This window comes from Strongylocentrotus purpuratus, unplaced genomic scaffold (assembly GCF_000002235.5).
Source record: "Strongylocentrotus purpuratus isolate Spur 01 unplaced genomic scaffold, Spur_5.0 spur5_scaffold_19, whole genome shotgun sequence".
Classification (NCBI taxonomy): domain Eukaryota; kingdom Metazoa; phylum Echinodermata; class Echinoidea; order Camarodonta; family Strongylocentrotidae; genus Strongylocentrotus; species Strongylocentrotus purpuratus.
Window position 1 is genome coordinate 1,157,839 of NW_022145604.1, and position 23,032 is coordinate 1,180,870.

General features: G+C 36.4%; 1 protein-coding gene across 1 annotated transcript; it reads right to left on the minus strand.

Annotated features, from left to right (window-relative positions):
* Positions 1-5,331: 5,331 nt before the first annotated feature.
* On the minus strand, positions 5,332-21,417 carry LOC115918773 (nuclease EXOG, mitochondrial-like). Its single transcript, XM_030989995.1, has 5 exons — positions 21,171-21,417; positions 18,111-18,269; positions 16,003-16,142; positions 13,788-13,979; positions 5,332-6,881 (listed from the first exon to the last, which is right to left on the minus strand). Exons 1-5 carry the CDS (start codon positions 21,301-21,303, stop codon positions 6,411-6,413), a joined length of 1,095 nt encoding a protein of 364 aa, XP_030845855.1. The 5' UTR covers positions 21,304-21,417; the 3' UTR covers positions 5,332-6,410.
* Between the last annotated feature and the right edge of the window lie 1,615 nt (positions 21,418-23,032).

Consider the following 23,032-nt stretch of genomic DNA (forward strand, 5'->3'; position numbering starts at 1 on the left):
AAAAAATCCTGCGTACGCGCCTGGGGAACACTGTGGACTTTGTCGTATGTTATCACTGGGAAACAAGCGGAAAAGATCGAGAGAACATAATGTGAGTCTACGTATTCGTAAGGTCTCATAAATCATAATGCTATATACATGTACATGTGTTTGCTTGTGGTAAATAGTATCAAGAATTGGTTTCGCCTAGCTACTGCACGAACCTCAATACGTCATGGGGTGTATGGGGAGGAAGGGTCTTAGACCAGCTTCATTGATAAGAGACTTGGGGTGTTTCACAAAGATCTAAGTTGAACTGATCTCTAAGTTGGACTTAAAAGTTATGGAAAGCCATTAGCATCCTTGAAAATATTTTGTAAAAGTTATTTTAAAAAGTATTACATTTTGATTCAAATCATTCATATTTTCTATTATCAAAGAGATTTCCTATTCTTGATGTGGAATTTATGAAAAGTCTAAAATACTTGAACTTCGGCATATGAATATATTTTATCTTAAGGCTACAAATGGCTCTCCATAATTTTTAAGTCCAAATTAGAATTAAGTTCTACTTAGGATCTTTGTGAAACACCCCCTTGGAGTGTTTTATGGCCTACGTCTGTAAAGTTTTTTGAATAGTGTGGGACAATACATGCATGGATCTTGGACTTACAGGCATTATAGTTCTCTTATTCTCAGCAGCGAACAATGTTATTGTTTAATAAAAACTCACATTTATAAATCGTTTCACATTTACAATGTAATTGAACAAGGGGAATCTTCAGATCAAGATAATAAGGCAAACATGCATCGAGTAAAATTAGTGTGGAATATAATTTCCTCCTGCATTATTCAATTATAGCAGAAATATTAAACCTACTTGTAATGTGTCAATTGTTATCTTTAAGTGGATTGCACTCAGACAAGCAAATCATTCAGTTTTAAAAGTAAAGGTGTTTGACAGCATGGAAGGTAAATGATCTGGAAAAATAGAACTGTCATATTTAGAATATTACAGGAAGAATCCCCCCCCCCCACACGGTCACAATCCATTCAATCATAATAATTTAGCATGTAAAAACAAGATGTTTAACACTTAACTTTGTGATGTGCATCCATTAGAGAGCTAAGAAGATCTAAAAGAAGAAGACAGAGAAGAAGAAGTCCGGAGAAGAAGATGAAGAGGAAAAGTAAAGGGAAGAAGAAGAAGAAGAAGAAGAAGGAGGAGGAGGAGGAGGAGGAGGAGGAAGAGGAGGAGGAGGAGAAGGAGGAGAAGGAAGAGAGGAGGAGGAGGAGAAAGGAGAAGGGAAGGAGAAGAAGAAAGAGAAGAAGAAGGAGAAGGAGGAGGAGGAGGAGAAGGATAAGGAGGAGGAGGAGGTGAAGAAAGCGAAGGAGAAGAAGGAGAAGGAGAAGAAGAAGAAGAAGAAGAAGAAGAAGAAGAAGAGAAAAGTAAAGGGAAGAAGAAGACGAAGGAGGAGGAGGAGGAGAAGGAGGAGAAGAACGCGAAGGAGAAGGAGAAGGGGAAGGAGAATTAAGAAGAAGAAAGAGAAGAAGAAGAAGAAGAAGAAGAAGAAGAAGAAGAAGAAGTAGAAGAAGGAGGAGAAGGAGAAGGAGGAGGAGGAGGTGAAGAACGCGAAGGAGAAGAAGGAGAAGAAGAAGAATAAGAAGAAGAAGAAGAAGAAGAAGAAGAAGAAGAAGAAGAAGAAGAAGAAGAAGAAGAAGAAGAGGAAGAGGAAAAGAAGATGATGATGATGCTGATGATGATGAGGCGGGGTTTATAAAGGGATGTAAGGGCCAGCATCGTTATGTTGCCTTTAATCCCTCAGTGTTATTATTTCCGTTCAGCTCTTAAATGCTTTATAACTTTTGTAAATTATGGGTATCTCCAATTACAAGTACTTTTCTAAGATTGTTTTCAGGAACCATGCCTCCTTCAAACATTTTTGAAGGATGCATTTAAGAGGATGCATGGTTCTTGTTCTTTGTAAACATAGTTAGCTACGTGTTAAAAGAGAAGGAAATAAATATGGTTTTAATAGCATTGAACCTGATTTTCTGGGAGTATATCTGATAGGAAGTTTATAATAAGTGAATTTAATTACATTATTCGATACAAGACGTGCAATATAATTTGTTTCGATAATATAATCTTGAATGTGTTTTTTTTTCTAGAAAAAAAGAAACAGTGTTTAGGAAATGTGAGCATTTTCTCTATTGCTATTTATTAGTACAAAGACGAGCAAAAACAACACATTTGTAATTTTCTTCCATGAAAGACTTCATATCTGTTTGCCCGTAACTTATCAACAATCTTTTCAACAGTTTAAGATGGATTCATTCATAATTCGGCTACTATCATTTCTACTCAAATACCTTCACTAAAAAATGACAAAATATGCAACAAGAACAAGAAATCTATCCTGAAATCGTTGAAGTCCATCATGATTGATAAGCATAATGCTCACAGAAATGTAATTTTACACCAATTTGAGTAAACAAGGGTTCTCTGTGACATATAGATAAATTGTAAATGAAACAAGAGATTATGACAGAATAAATATCAATGTATAAGTTACTTTTATACTGGTAATTTTCAAGTACAGAATTTGATCAAGGTTTTCTGAAAAAAAGTACCTTACGTCATCATCTTATAATAGGTCCTGCATCAGATAGTGAAAAATAGAAAATACATACAAATATGATAAAGGCACATCTCAACTCATTATCTTCATTGCTAATTGAGAAGATAGTAAACAAAATGCACTGAGAGGCTCTACTTGAAATTATGGATCGAGCTGGCAGGAATAGCACTATTTTCTGAGGGGCGTAGCCCCGAAGAAAATAGTGCCATTTCTGTCGCCGAGGAATCCATAATTTTAACTACTGGCTTGAAATAGTGCATGATATATTTGTTTTATATTTTTCAAACCAACCTTCATAGAATAATAATAATAATTATGTTAACTGTCACTGAAGTAGTGTAGAGTGCAGTGAGAGCAGTACAGACGACAGTCCCGCGACCGATAGCACATTGATCTTAATCGACCGCATATATATGACGTCATCCAATTAAACTTGACATCGTTGTGTACATAGATACTTCAAACAGATCATACAAATTAAAAAGGGAAGATTTTTTAATGTGAGGGTAAACGGAAAGAGATTGTAACATGTCTGTGTTTGCACGACTTGATGTACACAGCTCTGTCATTCTACAAAGAAGGGAAGAAAAAAACAGAACATAATTATGACTATGCCACAGTCTGGAAAATATCACTAAGATAAAATGAACCAGAACGTCAATGACATAGCGCTCATCCGCATCTCGCAACAACAAATATCGTAAATTTTATGTGGTACACTTTTGAACTGGTCAAAAATTAAAAATTTGAAGCCCTGGAAGGGACATTTAATTTTCAACCTCTCTTTTCTCCTCTTTTTAATCCACAAATCAAGTGTTTTCTGTGAGGGATCAAATTTGCAAATAATCATCCTAATATTTTGCACAAAACTTTAAAAATAAAATGAAGGAGAAGAAGCAGTTTTTGTTATTTTTGGAATAAATTTGAATAAATTACCATAATTAATCAATGGAGCAAAATATCGAAATTCTATGTAGAATTTTAGTAAACCAAACATAGCCTTACCAGATAAGGCAAACCAAATCAAAATCAGTCAAGAAATGAGGGAGAAGAAGCAATGTTTGTTTTTTCTGGATTAAATTTGCATAAATTACCATAATTAATAAATGGAGAAAAATTTCAAAATTCTGCATAGGGGTATAGTGTACCAAAGTTAGCTCTATGATATAAAGCAAAGCAAATCAAATCAAAATCGGTCGAAATATGAAGAAGAAGCATTTTTGGTGATTTTTAGATTATTTTTTGAATAAATTTGCATAAATTACCATAATTAATCAATGGAGCAAAATTTCAAAATTCTGTGTAGAAGTTTAGTGTACCAAAGTTAGCTCTACCAGATAAAGCAAACCAAATCAAAATCGGTCGAAATGAAGGAGAAGAAGCATTTTTTGTGATTTTGAATAAATTTGCATAAATTAGCTTAGATAATGAATTTCACGATTCTGTGTAGTTTTAAAACTGTGAAGTTTTAAATCCCCCTCCTAGCCCTATCATATGAAACAATCAGAATCAAAATCGGTTAAAAAATAACAAAGAAGAAGCATTTTGAAAACTGGATGGACGACAGACGCCACGCCATGGCATAAGCTCACTCATCGGGCCCTTCGGGCCGCAATAGCTTAAAACCTACTGAAGAATTTAAACAGGTACCTTTAACAAAAGCTACAAGAATTATTTTGATTTTCATGCTTATTCAACAATTTCCCAAAGTGTACAGTACATCATAAAGAGGAAAACCCAAGATTTCAATAATCAAACATGACTACATGAATGTTAAAAAAAGAGAAACATATTATATAGCAATATATTTCAATGTAATTTCAGTCTTCATAATTCCTAGCATTATAAAAAAATAGTTAAAAATCAAATAACTAAGTACAGGCAAGTAGACTTTGGAAATGCATCATTTGTGTGTAAAAATTCTTCTTCATAAAATAAATTTCTCTAAGAGCTATCCACAAAGAACCTGAAACAGGATTCACATCAACACACATGAACACGGTGCATCTGTCATCAGAACAACCAATCATCTAGCACATCAAGTACATGTATGTGCGATAATGACTTCCTGTATTGTGATAGCACATGATTTGTCACTCCTGGGTAAGGTATGGTATGGAATGACGACCAATGCCTTGCTAAGGGGACGGTAATAAGCCAGTTCATGGTGGCAGTCTGATCATGAGCAGATAAAGATCATTGCAGAACAAATTTTGAAATACACGGAGACGAAATACTGGATACGTGCTCATGAAAGTTATGTAATCATTATTCATTTACGCACAAGCAGTGCACTCCATGATACACAGGTGAAAGTATTCTTTAAAAAGGGGAAACGAAGGCTATTTAAATAGCACCCCCATCGCTACAGGAGTGATTATATCAAAATGTACAAAGTGGGACCTCTTCATGTTCTGAAGATCTGTGGATATTCGGGGTCATTGCAGTAATGTGCTAACCGTGAACTGGTCTATTGTGCAGCTGGGTTTAGATCATTTGATAGTCTACTTGAATATCATTTCATATCGCCAGAACCCTGATGCTTCCATGCTACAATGATTGCAAATATATCCCAAATTAACTTTAAAGAGAGTCAAATGTGGGGTATTACTTTTGTGTTCATTGTTAAATTTTGATCATCTCTCAGAATCTTCAACATGGTTCATATATGTACTACTTTGGGACAGAATGATGATAAAATGTATTTTTCTTCCAAACATAAGAATAAACACTGATATCCGTCGGCTGTTTGCAAGAAGGTCGTAAGAGCTATGTACTGTCAATGTCAGTCATCAGTAGCTGCCTTCTTGCGGTCACCTGGCGCATTACACAAGGGGATAATGTCATCCTACCCTACAATCTCTGCCCATCTTTGGCCCACACTCTACAAAGATTTAAACCTGATCCTGCGTTTTGGCTTTTGCCGAAATCTGGTTTAACGGTCTAACAAATGAAGTAAGTGTAATGTCTAATATAGTTTTCACTTTGTCAAACATTATTTTAGACCAACCGTTAGCTTTAACTGAATTAGTAGAATACAAACCTTAATTTCATTTCCTGCTTTAATGCATTCATTCAAAAACATGCAATGAAAAATACAGGTGTGTATTACAGTAATGTTCACTACCTTTAATCAGCACAAAAGAAACTAAAATCTTTCCCTATTGCAATATCAGTATCGTATGAGAATAGACGTGACTAAAGAAGAATTGTGATTGATATGTACTTGGCATTGGACTGCTCCCACAAGTCATTGATCCATGAAGTTTGCTATTAATCTGGTTGATAGCTTCAATAATGACAATAGTTTTGATAGTATTGCAAAGGGGGGGGGGGGGGGGGTCATTAATGAGGTCTATTCACAATGTCCAACCATAAATGAATTGCCGACTGTGTTCAGCGATGTTATAAATCAAGTTATTACATTCCTTCACACACACAAAAACATGAGATTTGTATCACATTTCGCACATTCTCTTTTTTACATTTCCATTTATCTTTGCTCTTGCATGCCAAACACTAAAAAATAAAAAACAACAACCAACAACACTTTTCTCACCTTACACCCTGTACTTGTACAAATACACATTAACACGTACAATGAGGTTCTGATATTAATACAAAATACATTTTTGAATATTACTAAAAGTGCTCTATTAAGAAGAAGATGTTAATAATATCTAATCTAGTGGTTCTGTTACCATTTCAATGGGCATAGAGCCCTCAGCCTTGGTCTATCTTTCATTAGCAAGTGTTTGCAGGACCAGACAGCATAATGATACCAGATCATCATGCGGTCCCATTTGCTTTTAATCTTTGGTCTTGTGATTCCTTCTCCGTTAGAATCCGCTTCTTCTGCGCATACAGATTCTTCAAGTTATCGCTGGGTACGATCGTACTCGTCTCAAGTTCTTTCCAGGACTTATCCAACCTGTTAAGAGTGGTTGCCTCATTCATTCTCTTAGTGATGAAGATGAGATCCAGCTCCTGTTTGTTCTTCATCTGACATGGATCCAAAGAGCAGAGATCCACCATGGAGCTCCGTGTCAGGTTCGGAAGAAAAGAAGTCCCGGCGGATTTCTCCAGGGCATCCAGACTGACCTGGTACTCCTTGAGGGTATGTTTAGTGGAGTCTATTGGAGCATTAGGAACCACAAACACACCCACACCTACAGTGTCTGGAGGACTCCCACTCGATGGCTCCACAGCAATCACCTTGAACAGATGCGTTGGCACGGCAACCAAGTTTTGCCCAATGACCTGAAAGAAAAAAAGATAATTTTTTACCAAACATCTATTCATACGAAAAACATACATTTCACATTACATTATATTACTTGGATCACATATCAAACTTGATTGGAAAAAAAAATGAAAAATGAAAATTCTCACTAAAATTGATGGATACAAAGCCCCTCCAAATTGGAAGGTATTGGCAGAAAAGAGTAGTAAAAGTTTCTCTAAAAATTCAACTCTTAGTGAAAGAAGTGATTTTGTTTCTACCCACTGGATACTAAGTAAGCCATGTCAAATGGGCTTATATGTACAAAGGCATAGAATCTGCTGAGAAATTTCCACTCTCTTAAATTCCAACTCCAAGATAGATTGATGCATTATCCATGTGGAATACTAGTACAGTGAAACCTGTCTATAAAGACCACCCAAGGGAGACAAGAAAAGTGGTCTTTATATGCAGGCGGTCTTTATGTACAGGTGCCTATAGTGTATGTTTCAATAAGAAAACATTTGCAAGGGAAACAAAAAAAGTGGTCTTTGTAGACAGGTGGTCTTTCTATACAGGTGGTCACTAAAGCAGGTTTGAAAAATGCAACATATTCTTTGAAATATAATCGGAGTAATTGAGGACAAGTGTCTCAGCAATAAAGAAGAATATATAACATCCCTAAGAAATATCATGGATTCCAAACACAAAAAGAAGAGTATGGTTAGAACTTAGAAGAATATAATATAGGTCAGACAGTATACATACATGTATGTACTGTATGTATCCTTTAAAACTAAGACTAAGAAGACAACAATAGGGAAATGAAAATGAAATAACCTTCAGATTAAACAAGAGAATGCAATAGAAAAAGAAAGTAGGCCTGTATTAATATTTAGAGTTTACACTAAATGTACATCTCTATACCAAAGTTTGAAGTCCTTATTAAAAACGAAACTGAACCAAAATTGGTTCGCTGTGGGGCTGAGATTCGTTTCACATCAAATGAAGCCTAACCATACAGGAACTAAATTGTGCTAAATATCCCAATACAAGAATGTACCAAGAAAAAAAAAAATCAATATTTGTGTATTGTCAACCGTCAGCCAACCAACCATATCCAAAGAATTGAGTTCTGTGCCGCAAAAAAGTATTTCTTTTCTACTATAATTTCAAATCATCAAGGTTTACAATGGATGCCAACGGCAATTCAAAATGTATAGATGCCATTATAAAAGAGCATTATTCTATATTGGGGATATACATGTCAAGGAAATCAAACTCCTAGTAAAGCGTTCAAACGTAGACAGCACAGCATGAACATATAAACAGAGAAAAGTTTCAATATCAAACAATGAATTATCTAAAAACTCAAAAATAGCATTTCCCTACAGGTATATTTAATGGGCAAATAAAAAGGCCACACTTTTCATTACATTTCAAAACACAAGGGGAATTGCTTCACTTGTAATTAAATGTACATGCAAGCATTTATTTTACAACAAATTCTGACAAGCTTTGTATTATTTTCACCATTTAAACACAAAGAGAAAAAAAAACACCTGACACTAATTACAATTTAACTTTGACCCAAAAGTGATTTTATCAGTCAGGTAAGTTGTGAAGTGTAGTATTTAAGTATAATATTTTGACCTAACAATTAACATCCAAAAGAAGAACCTGAAAGTCCTTGTACAATACATGTAGTTTTATTGCAACTACATGTACAGAGTCTTTTAATATTACCCTGTCATCTAATGCAATGATTTACTAAACATCCCTGTTATGATTTCTAAATTCCATTCATAGACTTATAAATCATAGAGGAATCAATTTACATATTATGAAAAAAATGATAAGCTAGGAAAATAACTTGGGATAGTAATATCCCTGCACATTATGTTTTATGATGTCTGTTCAGATGTTTTAGCTAAATATCGTGAGGGAGTGCGTTCTGTGCGGAATAGCACTGACACTTGACAGAATTTAGACTACAAAAATTAAACCTCATTTGGTCTGCAGAATATGTTTACTTTCAAAAAGATGTCTTCAAAAATTATATTCATCAAAGCCTATCTACACTAGTTTGGCCAGGAGGGATTATACCTCCCTGCATGGTCACTGACAGGTGGTTATCTTATCACATCGGCTCTCAATTAACATAAGAAAAAGGGGACCATGGGGGATAAACAGGTACCTCTTTAGGCATTGTTGGCTACAAAGAGAGCGCGAGAAGCTACAAGTAGTGCAGTCCCACTTTAAAAGGAAGACATAAAATATTTAATATGCCAGGTTACCAAGCTATGAGGAATTTGTAATATCGTTTTTGATTAAGTAGCAAATGATAAATTACATGTAGAATTCATTTAGCGGTTGAAAGCTAATCTTTTGTATTTTCAAGGACATTGAATATTGTATAGGCATGCATCAAGGCACTTTTAAACATGGCAACTATTCCATAACTATGTCTACGAATTCTTATTACTCAGAATTTAACAATAAAACCAAGGCTGGTTTTGGGATTGCTTTACCTTTCATGGATGTCGGCATACTAACCTGCTTATTAATGCATCGCCTAAGGGAAGTTATAAACCCAGACAGTGGGTATGTTTTCATCAGCTCGAGATTGCCAAATAGCCCGCTATTTGTGATTTGGGAAATAATCCCGAAGTTACAAATCGCGTCTTCATCAGCTCGAGATTCAACCTTGAAACTTGAAACTCGAGCTCGAGAAATTAGCTCAAGATATTTTGCTCAGCTTTCGCTCATAGTGCGAGTCTTCGGGCTGGTCAAGACGCACTAGGCAAAAAAGGGGATATTTTGCAAACTAGCACAAGATATCTTGGGATGATTATCTTGACCAAATATCCCGCTAATTGCAACTTCGGGCAGATGAAGATGCAAATTAACTGGATAATTTGCGATCGTGATAGTTAAACTAGTGGGATATTTGGTAATCTCGAGCTGATGACGACATACCTATTCTGAGTGTATTGTATTTGACATTCTTTGATAGTGAAGAGCATGCACTCAATCTTTAGATTTTAAATGAGTTGAGTAAGGCTAAATATCATGGGAATATAATTTCAATGAATTTAGCTCACTACGCTATTATGTACTAGAGTATTGTGAAGAAGACCTCATTATTACATACATGTAGCTTTGATAACAGCCTTATTCTAAAGCCCCTTTAAAGAGTTGGGAGTCCGAAAAATATTATTGCAAAATTTCACTTAAATTGTATCATAATGTGAAAGAGGATGTCATTTAAAATAGTTCAGTGTAACTTAAATTACATCCTCTTTCACATTATGATACAATTTAAGTAAAACTTGTGGCGAATTTGGGACTCCCAACACTTTAAAGGGGCTTTAGCTAAAACGGAAAGCCTTGCTTTCCATTCAGCCCATTATTTTGTACACCCTCTGTTACTTTAAAGGGAGTGGAGCTTGGCAAATACTGGTTAATGCCATCTACGTCTTCTTTTGGACAACTGCATGTGAATGGACTTGACTGACGGTAGTCAGCGGCTTAATCTCTACATGGTCAGCGTTCATGTATGTTGCACGAACGTGATTGCTGCGGTCGCGTCCTCCATAGTCGTATTATACCCAATTAGCCCCCAGTCAGGCCACGGGAAACACACAGTCTCGTCAGGCTACACTCCCTTTAAAGTTAACTATGTATAGAGTTACAATATGCATGAAGAGTCGCATGAATAACAAAATACTTCTCAATGTATGTTTCTATTTATGAAAGCAAACATACTTCACACCTCTCTATTCTTACACCACCTAACAGGCATGTTTTGCCATATTCTTGCGTAGCAGTGTTATTATTAACTGGTCATGCATACACTTCCTGAATACCATGTATGTTTCTCTATAAAGTCTTTAGTGCTGATTTTTATGCTGTTGAGAATTTGTCATACAAAAAAACTAAAATCAAATAAAGCAATGTACATGTATACACTGGCAAGATCTTGTCACAAGATGGCAGTATGCAACTCTGCTACTCAGTTCATATTGCTGCTATTTCTTTACAGTGGTATCAAGTAAATTGAATCATGTCATGACAATCTCAAAATGTATATTTAATTAATAACTGTACATATATAAATATGTGTGCAACTACGTATACAGGGTAAGGCACTTTTTTTTGTGTGTGTCCAGTTTTTGAGGGGGGGGGGGGGGGAGAGCACATATCTTTTAAAAAAATTGGGGCGGGAGGTTTTTTCATAAACCTGAGAGATTCTACATCGTCGGCGGGAGGAAGGTTTGGTGGCGGGAATCTCCCGCTACAAGCTTTTGGAGCGGCGGGAGAATGAGCGTGGTGGCTCAAAATGCAGGAGGGTTGACAACCCTGCGTATATACACATACATCTTCATAAAACAAAGATGTAGGTAACATCACATTCAACCTTTCTGAAAAGGCTGACTATTCATGAAAATAAATGACAAATGATCATGAACACAAACAAATTTTTCAATTTTGTGACTGTAATTCTCTAGCAGTATTTTTCTTTTCAAATTCACTCATTTATTGGGACTTGAGGGAAAAAAATGTTTTCTTTAAGCCACTCACTACTGAATTATTGTGTTCTCATAGTCTTTAAAACAGGAACCACCAATACAGTCAATGGGTTATAAGAAAAGATACATGTACAGCGCATCCCAGAAAAAACGAAACCGAGAAGTATCGATGTTTTATCGTAACTTAATCACAACCATAAATAATGAATGATACATATTTGGAAAGCTTAGAGTCTCCTCTTTCAGTTGATGCATATTTCATGCATGAGTGATTAAAAGCAATTTGAAGGAAGGAAACCAAAAAAGACATTTGGCGGGCAGTATCTGAATTTCAAAGAAAAATTCACATTTCTAGAAAGTTGAGTTTCTGCCCTTTCATATGACACCTTAATCAGGAAAAATGAGCGAGGAATAACAAAGTTCTGTTTGTTTAAAGTAGCCCTTACAATTTCATAATTTTAACAAACAAATTCGCTTTCACTGGGTGCCTGCCGTAGCAAAAAGCAGATTTGACAAAAGACTTAACTCCGTTTTGTTGACAATCAGCCATGCATGAAGACTCTCGTCTACGGCTGATTGTCAACGAAACAGAGTTAAGTCTTTTGTTAATTTTGTTTATTGATACGGCGGGCAGCCAGTGAAAACGAATTCGTTTGATAAAATTATGGAAATGCAAGCACTACTTTAAACAAACAGAACTTTGTCATTCCTCGCTCATTTTTCCTGATTGAGGTGTCATATGAAAGGGCGGAAACTCAACTTTCTAGAAATGTGAATTTTTCTTTGAAATTCAGATACCGCCCACCAAATGTCTTTTTGTTTTACTTCCTTTAAATTCATTTTAATCACTCATGCGTAAAATATGCATCATCTGAGTAGCATCACATGAAAGAGGAGACTCTAAGCTTTCCAAATATGTATCATTCATTAATTATAGTTGTGATTAAGTTATGATAGAACATCGATACTTCTCGGTTTCGCTTTTTCTGGGACGCACTGTATAGCTGGCAACAGTGGCAGATCCAAATTGGGCCCCTTGAGAAAAAAATCATGTAAAAACACGTGATTTTTTACCTTTTTGGGGGGTTGGGCCCCCCCCCCCCCTGGCGCTCAAGGGGGGGTGGGGTGCAAATTTTTAAATTTTCGAGGACCAAAAAAATCAAATGTGCTTGCTACCCCCTCCCCCCACCACCACTGAGCAAATTTTCGGGAGCAAAAAAAAAAAAAAATAGTGCTCACTACCCCCCCCACCCGCCCCCCCCCTTATAATAGTCATGGGATTCCTTACAGACCTAAAGGTTTATAATTATGTTTGCAGCATGAGTTAAATCCAGCATTTTTTTTAGAATCCGAGGCAAATATACCCTATTCCTTTTAAGTATGAATCATGAAACAGCATATCGTCGGTGGGGTGACAAAACCTTGTATTTCAATTTTTTGAGATTTTGATTTTTTTGCATAATTTTGTACCTAATGGCCCAAGACACCACCTGATAAATTCATGGAACGCCTCCTGTCTCGGTTTTTTCACAAATTCCACACAAACACCCTTAAACTAAACCTCGTAACTTTAACCCCCTTTGAAACTGCACTGACAAAACCTAGTAACATAAGATACGTAATTCCCTTTCCTTGTAACTCACACACGGCCTAACAGTACCGAAGTTAGAGTATTCAAATCCTCGTAACTTAGGGCGCGTTCATGCTTGATTTTGACGGCCAGAATCAGGCATCTGTTACGCGTTTAGTTTAAAACACGGTTGCGTCTTAGCTCACTTTTGTAGAATCACCGAAAAACGGCGATCACGATCGCCGATCGTAAACTCACAAAAAGATGCGTTTACAATTTGTAAACGCGTTTAAATGGGGTCAACGCGCTGACCTCTAGTGGGTCTACGTAGCATGCACAGTGAAGGTTTGCGAATCCAGCTGGAAGACCAATTAAGGCCACACACTGAGAATTGCCTGGGGGAGCCAGAGAAGTAAGCATGAACACTACATCGTGGAACTGCGATCACGATGAGCGTTTACGATGAGCGTTTCAGATCGCTCATTCTGCCTTCAAAATTTAAGCATGAACGCAGCCTTATTCAACCAAATCCTCGTAACTCATTCAGAGTTGAAAGTAAGAACTCGTATCTCAATTTGAATAAAAACTATAAGCTTGTATCTCAATGTATATAAACGCTAAAAACCTTGTAACTCACTTTCAAATATAAAAACAATTATTTTACTGTATTTCAACAATAACATTAAAAATTGTATAAATATTCCAGTTTTAAAAAGAAAGTACGGTGTCACAGCACTAAATTTAGTGAGACAGGAAAGTTTTTTCGCTCTCCTGAAAATTCATGACTTTTGAGATACAAGGTTTTGTCAGCCCACCGACGATGTATGTATTTATCAGCTGACCTCATATTTGACATACTGCTTTCCTCCTTCATCCACATTGGGCATCATCAGAGGGCCGCTGATCACCCGCACCTCACTGAATTTAGCGGTTAGATTACGGCAGTAGATCTCCATCAGATTCCAGAAGTGACCGTTGTTATCTATATCCTGAGGGACGATGTTTGTCAGGTAGAATGTCTCGTCCATGGCTTCCTATTTACAAACAAACAAATTTCAGAAGTAAAATGTCTCATGCAAAGGCCCTTTCTCACAAACGAACAAATTCAAGAATTTCATAACATTTTTTGTTAATTTTGAGAGAGGGTGTCCATATACATTGTATGATAACAAATGCATTTTAGGTTTCTTATACATGTATATGAAATCATAAATAATAATAAATCATATTGTTGTCTGCATTGAGAGGGAGGATGTTTGTCAGGTAGATTGTCACATTCATGCATGTGAAGCTGCCTGTATTAAAGAGACAAACACAATTACAGACTTGATATCATTGTCTATATCTTGGGGGAGGATGTTTGGAAGGTAGAATGTTTCTTTCATTCTCCATTGCTTTCTATACACAATTTTTTGGGGAAAGATGTTCATACCATAATCTACATATCTATTTCCATGTCGCGTGTATTAGCTTCTTTACTCGTCATTTAATACTATTCCACTTATGATGTTCTCTATTATCATCTCCCTCCCAGCAATTTCTCTCTGCAAATCAAGAATATATATATATATATCTCTCTCTCTCTCTCTGTTTCCTCTATATGTTGTATGGTATGTTCCTAAAAATGAAATATGGTAAAATGAAGATGAAAAAGAAAATGTAGGAGGCTCGGAAGAATGTCTCATTCTTAGCTTCTTGTAAACAAAATAAGAAATTGAAAAAGGTCATTGTGTCTATCTTGAGGGAGGATGTTTGTAGGGCAGAATGTCTCATTCATTGCCTCATATCCAGAACAACAACAAAAGTAAAAGGATTGGTTCATGAAATTACCAATACATACACGTACTTAGGTATTGGTAATGAGAGTGGTTTCTCTGTAAGTGGTATATCTTTTATTTTACATTTAACTCATAGCCTGCCATAAGGCTGCATGCACGCTATCGCTATGCTGCTTCGTACATGCGAGAGAGCTACCTATTGAGTGCCATGTGCGTGCAAGGGCGCTTTCGTAATAGCAGTTATTGTTCATGCTCATCGGACTGTGCTGTGTGTTTTGCACTCATAGAACCATCGCGTTAATCAGATTATCTCCAAAACGACCTGGCACGAGGGGGATTTGGAGCTTGGCACAATGGGGATTAGCCCTGTGGCGTGATAAGAGTTTAAAAAAAAAGTAAAGTGAAATCAAAATACACCCTAAAGTAAAAACAGACTTCACATTCTCTTCACATATAATGGCTATTTAATCCTCTTTACTACACACACTTTGCAGTGTGTGTAATAACTGAAACCATACATTCTGAAGTGGTTTTGATTGGAAACTTAGGATTCACCAATCCTCTAAAGACAGGCTAATCTTGTATACATGTACATGCAAATCCTAATACCTCAATCCAGTAAGTGATCCATTACTTGAACCACAAATGGATAATGTACCTTCTAATAACGACAGGTGAGTTATTTACGATGTAAAGCAGAAGAAGTTGTCTCATCTGAGTATGAACACCCCTCCCCCTTCCCCCAAAAAATCAACAAATAAATAAATAAAAGCGATCTAACTTCATATAGATTTTGTAGATAAGAAAATGTAACAGAAATTATCTATTTTTTATGAGATAAAATGAGTAAAAAAAATAACATTAATTACATGTATGTAAACAAATGAACGTTGAGTTTCTCAATTTTTTTCAATGGTCTTCTAGAGGTCCTACATGTTTGAAATAGAGATTAAAATTTATATGAGATAAAAAAAGAAATAAGAGAGCACGTTCATGGGGAGCAGATTTGCATTCAAAACTCAAGATTCCCCTTAGCCTGTATAAGTTTACATCTAAAAATAAAAAAATTTAACAAATACTTTGCTATTATAATTTTGCATACTGCATTTTTATCTTCTTTAGCCTTTAGTTCTAAAATTTAGAAGTAATGAAATCAAGCATTATCATCGAGAAGATCTAATGACCAATAGGGCAAATCTAAAATGATAAACTCCATTGCATCCTGCATACAAAGAACATGAAGTTTAATTGGTTCAATGCAGTTCAAACTAGTTCTTACCTGACTAAACTTGTTATCAGCTGCTGGAGCCATGTGACCTCTTGACCAGCCACTTCTCTTGTAATCACTGTTCATGGAGGAATATGTTGGGTTAAGGTTTGGGTCCATCTTAAAGTTAGCACTCTTCCTGCTTGCTGTACCTGTGACAATAATAGTAAACCAAGTAAAAATGGATTTAGTAACAACTATCCGCTACAAATTAGAATGAGATATATCACTTATCATCATTATTTGTGCTGGTTTTGTACGATGGATAAAGACAAGCTCAACTCTACTCATAAGTTCAACCAATAAACTTATTGGCATTCAATTTTGGTAAACTATGTGCTACAAAAAGTAATTGACAGGCATAAATAAAGGAGAAAGTACCCATGTAAGGGTATGGCTTTCAGCCCAGGTCTAGCATACATCCATCCACTGTATTATGATCACACTGTATTACCCACATGACTTCTGACAGGCAATATAATAATAATATTAACAATAATACTCAGTTTTTATATTAGCGCTTATCAGAATCACTAAGGGCTTCCAAACTTCAAGATTATTACCACGGCTTTAGCTGTGCTGCCATTACGGCGCTCAAATAAGGCTATTTGCAGATGATTGCATACTCTACGGAGCGATTAAGACGATCAACGTCACAGTAATCCTCCAGACGGATCTGAACAGAACATGGGCAGACAAGTAGCAAATGAAATTCAACGTCACCAAGTGCTACGTTCTTTGAATTTCCAGGAGGAGACGTAATCTCATAAACCAAGCATACTACACAAACACTACTACCCTCAAGGAGGTAAACCACCATCCCTACCTCGGAGTGGAACTAACCAACAACTTAACCAAGTGGATAAAGTAGTCAAGAAGGCAAACTGTATGCTCGGGATGATTCGTCGTAACCTGTCTGGCTTCTCTACCAAGAAGATCAGAGAAGCTGCATTCACCTGTCTAGTAAGGCCTCATCTAGAATATGCCAGTAGCGTGTGGGATCCTTACTTAAAGTAAACATATCAACAAACTAGAGAGAGTCCAGAACAGAGGGGCTAGATTTGTCACTGGCAAATATGGAATAGACGTCCATGTATCAGACCTGAAGAGTGATCTAAAATGGCAACCGCTACAGAGTCAACGTTTTGTGGCTCGACACTCGCTCTTCTTTAAATCCATCAAAGACCAAGTAGGCATACCCAGACCTGAATACATCACACAACCCCAGAAGATACTCAAGGGACATCATAATCTCTCCTTCTCTAACATAAGGTGCAAGACGGACATTTATCGGCTCACCTTTTTTCCAAGAACCATTCGGGCCTGGAATTTACTTCCCCCCCAGCATCTTTGCCTCGCAATTGATTCAAACTGACCTCAACTGGGCATCCATCACAAATTTGTACTAAAGAGGTCAATGTAGGAGTTTGTAAGTTTGCAATTGACTGGAGGATTAGAGATCAATCCATATCAACCCAGATTAATTGCAACTCTTAAGATAGAGCCCGAGTCTAAGAATAGAAAGTTTTGAAAACAATGTTGCCTGTATGTTTGTCCCAAGGTTTTTTTATCATAACAATACTAATAGTCACATGTGTCACCTGGGGAGTATTCCGGTCAGGCCCCATTTTACAAGCGGCACACATGCCAATCCAACAACATTAACATTTGCCTCTTGGCGGGTACCCATTTAACACCTGGGTGGAGAGTGTCTAAGCAATGTAGATTAATGTCTTGCTGAAGGACGTTAGCGTTGTGAATCATGTGATTCACAGTACGGTGACGCGTACCCACTAGACCTCTACAAAACCTCTACAATTCATTTGGGTGGGATACCTTAGAGAGAAAGTGAATCATCAAGTCAAGGGCTCAGTGACACAAAGACGTAACTCCATATTTTGCCAAAATGAGTATTTGATATCAAAATGCTCCAAAAAAAATTGCGCTTTCCAGGAAACACAAAGACTTAACTCCACCCAACACCCCCATTGAAGTCAGTGGCTAGCGAAACATAGACTTAACTCCTTAAGGCCCAAGTGCTCAGCGACTTTAAACCACTCTTTCTAAAAATGGCCAAAATGGAGTTACGTCTTTGTGTCACTGACCCCTGGAAGTGGTACCTTGCAAGTCTTGCTTGGTGATGTGTTCTGCTACCCATGATGGTGTCCGTCTACCTTGGTCATAGCTTAAGGCATGGTTTGTATATGTTCTGGTTTGGGTTCCGCTGTCTGGTGTACCGTACTTGAAGATATCAGATCCCTTGGGATCCTCTTCTCCTGCTGTTGATAAAAACAAAAAGAACATATCATCAATAACTGTAAAGTGATGCCCAATAATTGTCGTACTTTGTAATGGGGCAGGGGATAGGGACATCAACACACACACAAAAAGAAATGAAAAGTGAACATGTACATGTAGTAATAATTTTACCATGTGAAATTGTGGAGAGGGGCAGATCCACCTGAGAGGGAGAGAGGGAGAGAGGGAGGGGAGGGGGGGGGGGGGCTTGGGACTGAAACTCTCCAATAACTTGGTAATATAAGAAAAGGAAACACATTTTTTCTTACACTTGATGTGTACTTCAGATATATGCAAGATTGCATTTTTGCTAATTGTCCCTCTGCTTCCCTAGAATGTTCTTGAATTTCAACATTCATCATTAACAAATTTCCCTTTTTATCCTTATAGTCCATACACAATTTCATCAATATTTTCCTGCTTTCTTGTCCATGATGTAAGACATCTGCTTGTAAAGTATATCAGGAAGTAATCAAGGTACACATGATAATCAGTGGCTTTGGAGATTGGGCTGTTCACACACAGAGTTCATCGTTTTATATTCCATTCTTGTATAGCGCAATGTGGTTTCACATCTCTATGAACTTCAAAGAGCTTTGAATATTACATCAGTTATCCCTGCTTTAGCACCAGGAACCACCATCAGCACTGAGTGCAATACAAAGAATCATCCTACTAGGTACCCATTTACTAGTATCACTTGGGTGGAGAATGGGAAATGTAGATTAATGTCTTGCCAAAAGGCGTTCGTACATTGGCAGGGATTCAAACCTCTGGCTTATCCTCCTGAAAGTGCTTATCAAATGGACCACACCGCCATGTGATCAGGATCTCACTAATTTGGGTGTGAGGGAGATTCTGATCATAACACAGGGTGTACACAAAAACTCTGATTAATGCTGATTAATACACTGTAGCAGATATCTTGCCAACCCCAACTGAACAAATATCCTATTCTTTCCCCCAAAAAATCCTATTTTTGATTGATAAGTACTTTCTTTTTGTTGGACTGTTTGCCGACATTTTGAAGAATTACATATATGCACAGGCACATTCAAAATTTTGGGAAATATATATATATATATATATATATATTTTTTTTTTTTCGAGGGGGGATCTTATTTTATTCTAATTAATACACTGATATCTTGCCAACCCCAACTGAACAAAATATCCTATTCTTTCCCCTAAAAAATCCTATTTTTGATCGATAGACTGTTCGCCGACATTTTGAAGAATTATGCACAGGCACATTCAAAATTTCAGGAAATCTTTTTATTTATTTTTTTTTTGTTTGTGGCGGCGGGGGGGATCTATCAAGACTATCATACTATCGTACAAAATCGTATTGGTTGGCAGTTCTGTTGTAGTGCCATGTAGTTTGTGTACACACCAAATATGATCAGGCTCTATAGAAAGTCGGATTTAAACAAAATTTGAATCATAACTTTTTCTCACGTGTGAATGGTCTTATTGTCTGGCAATACCCACATGCCACACAATAGCCATTCCCAATCTCAGTGCAATATGCACTGAGATGAGATGATGAAAGGGGCTTTATACACAATATCAACATGTGCATGTATGTTTTGGTAGCTTTCATGTAGAGATTTTTGTAAACAAAGCACTTCCTCATTTCAAACAGTAGCTTCCTATCTATAGCTTATTACAGGAAGGCAACGTCATGTACAAACATTCCAATATAATAAATTACTGCAAGCATAAAGTAAATTTTTCCTTTAAACTTGAAGTTCATCCTGATGTTATGAGTTAGTATTGATCAGTAAAAGCAGTACATTGAAGAAATGGTGTAGATCTATGAAAATGATAAAGGATAAGAAAGGTCATATTTCCAACTTTGAATTTATCAATCAAAAAGGGGAACTTGAAGGTAACCCTTGTGATATTAAAGCTCTTGGTTTTGTACTGTAAGAACAGAATGAGATCATCAAAGCAGATTAAAGAGTTACCAATGTAGGCTACTAATGTAGGCTTTATCAATCATAACTGTAAAACAAACACTCTTTTGATATCCTTTTCCAGTTTTCCTCAACACATTAACAAACCCGTTCTTCTCAACTTATCTATTTCTTGGAGCCAATATGATGCTATAGTGTGTAATTCCCTTTTTAGTAATGTTGAAGAGAGATCCATAATATCTCTAGATCCGATGTATTGCATGAATTTGGCTCACTTGCACAATCATATGGCACATATATAAAGTGCATTTTGCAAAATGCATGCAAAGAAAGTGAAAAACAGAAATAAAGCTAATTTCACTTTCGATTAAGTTACTTAAAACTAAAAACTAAACCATTTCAACCAGGTAAGATGAATTTAGGCACACTTCAACTGCTTTTGTTTTTCATTCACTGAGTTACGAAGTACTTGTTTGAAGAGGATAAGTGAAAGTTTCATATGCAAGAAATTCTCACGATTCTTGACAAGATGATATCTGACGTAGATCTAGTGCCGTTTAAACATCAACTCACTATAAACTACTGAATTCTTGTAAATGTATTCCCAAAGACTTTTTACAGGATCAACACTGTTGAAACACGTAATAAACATAACAAATTTTCCTGATCTTTATTTGGACATTTAATGAATAGACTACTTACTACATTTTGGGTATCTCCACGCCGGAGTTACAGGTCAAATTTGGATACGTTTCTGAACAAGCGCTTGTTTTAGTAATAGTAGGGTATCTCCACGCCAGAGTTACGGGTCAAATTTTGGATAGATTTCTGAACAAGCGCAAAATCACCTCTCAGTGTTTTTTTTAATTCATTATATCTTATTTTATCTTTTTAATCAAAAAAACAAAAACAAAACGTTTAAAGAGAGCATGTGGGACTACCCAAACTTGCAGTAAGGCTTACCCAGATCTCGAGGCGACCTAATCAAACGAATGTCCGTATCAACTTCTTCCCGCGCCAGTTGAACTAACGAGGAATAAAGGGCATAAACAGTGACAGATGCCACAGCTCCAGCTGCAAACCCTCTGCCAAACATGTTGCTGCAAAGAGGATTCCGAAAAATAAATGAGATTGTTGGATAATGTAAAGTTCATGCTTACGATGGAGGTCAATCGAGCACGAAGGACAAAGTCTGTTGTTTAAGACTGTATACGCATGCGCAGGTATAGATACTTGGTACAAATTTCGCCACCGGCGCGGGGGATTTGCCGGATTCGTAGAAAGGGCTGAACTTCTACTTCTGGATAATAGAGTGGTGAAGTGTGACGTCATCAAAAAATCTAATTTTAGAATTTGTATTGTCTGAGATATGACCATCTGAATAAATATATGTCCTATGGGAACTCAGTGTTATATGCTCTGGCTCCTTATGGAGCCAGAGCATATAACACTGAGTTCCTATTCAATTGGCTTTCGTCATTATTGGACATTATTTTTGATGCTCTTTCGGAAAATGAAGAAAAAAAAAGAGAAATTCTAAAAAAAAAGATTTTTATGACGTCACAGCTTCGGTACTCTATGGCAGGCGCGGATCCAGGATTTCTTAGGGGAGGGGGCCCAACTTTTTCTTGTTTCTTATGGTAAGAGAACATTTTTGTTTTTGGTTGTCGAATATTTAAAAATTTGCACCCCCCCCCCCAAAAAAAGGGTAAAAATCACGCGTTTTTACATGATTTTTTTCTAAAGGGGGGGGGGGGGCGGGCCCCCGGCCCCGGCCCCCCTGGATCCGCCACTGATTAATGGTAATACTCATCAACGCCTGTTCAGCATCTAGATGAGGGTAAAGCATAGAGCTGTTATATACAGCTCTATCGCAAAACCTTTCGCAAAGCTTCTGCTGAACTTTGGAACAGATTACCTTTAAATGTAAAAAAAAGGTCAAACCGTTAACCTATTCAAAACTAGTCTCAAGACACATTTATTCAAAATTGCGTTCGATGATTAATTTACTCTGTTCACTTTGACGTGTATTCCATATGTATAGTAATTTGTATGTTTATTTGCATTAATTTTTAGTTTTGTATAAGATGTAATTGTATATCAGTCTATTTTGTGTGTATAGCGCTAAGAGACTTCGGTGGTAAGCGCTTTATAAGTAACGTTTTTATTATTATTATTATTTACAGCTCTATGCGGTACAGTTCCTGAAAAGGCTTTTCAAGAAAAGAGAGAGAGAGAGAGAGAGAGAGTCATACAGCGGATTGGTAGTGACTTTCGATTTAATCTTCTGGAGTTTTTTTTTAAAGAGATATGGAGAGACTCATATAACTATTTGTAATAAGGTTTAATGTGATAGTGTGATTCAATGTGATTGCAAAGAAATTCATTTCAAAATACTTTCCAAGTTTAGTTCCTATTCACCCTGTTTTATGTCTGTGTAATGCACTGATTTGTTAGGTTGCAAAATATTTTTAAAGAATATTTTAAATATCGTTCAAAGGTGCAAGTAAATAGCCTACAATATAACATAATATGATGTAAACGGTGTAAATACATTTATGTATATATAAATGTAATGTTGAACACATTTCTAAATAATCGAATGAAAGAAAAAAATACAATAATTGCTGCTTATACTGATTTTAAAGATTAAACTGTAAACAACAAATTTCCATTTCTCCTTGAAACAACTTGTATTTATTATTACATATTACTAAAATTAGAGTTGTTCAGGATATTAATATAGAAAGAGATGACATGTAAATATTGTTGATTATTATTAATGTACATTGACATTTTAAAAAATATTCGGGGAAATGGCAGTC

Coding starts and splice junctions, on each gene's coding strand:
- LOC115918773 (XM_030989995.1), bottom strand. CDS start 21,303: ATGTTTGGCAGAGGGTTTGCAGCTGGAGCTGTGGCATCTGTCACTGTT. Junction 18,270..21,170: donor TAGGTCGCCTCGAGATCTGG/GTAAGCCTTACT, acceptor TTTTATCAACAG/CAGGAGAAGAGGATCCCAAG. Junction 6,882..13,787: donor AGCAGTATGTCAAATATGAG/GTCAGCTGATAA, acceptor TTTTTCTTTCAG/GTCATTGGGCAAAACTTGGT.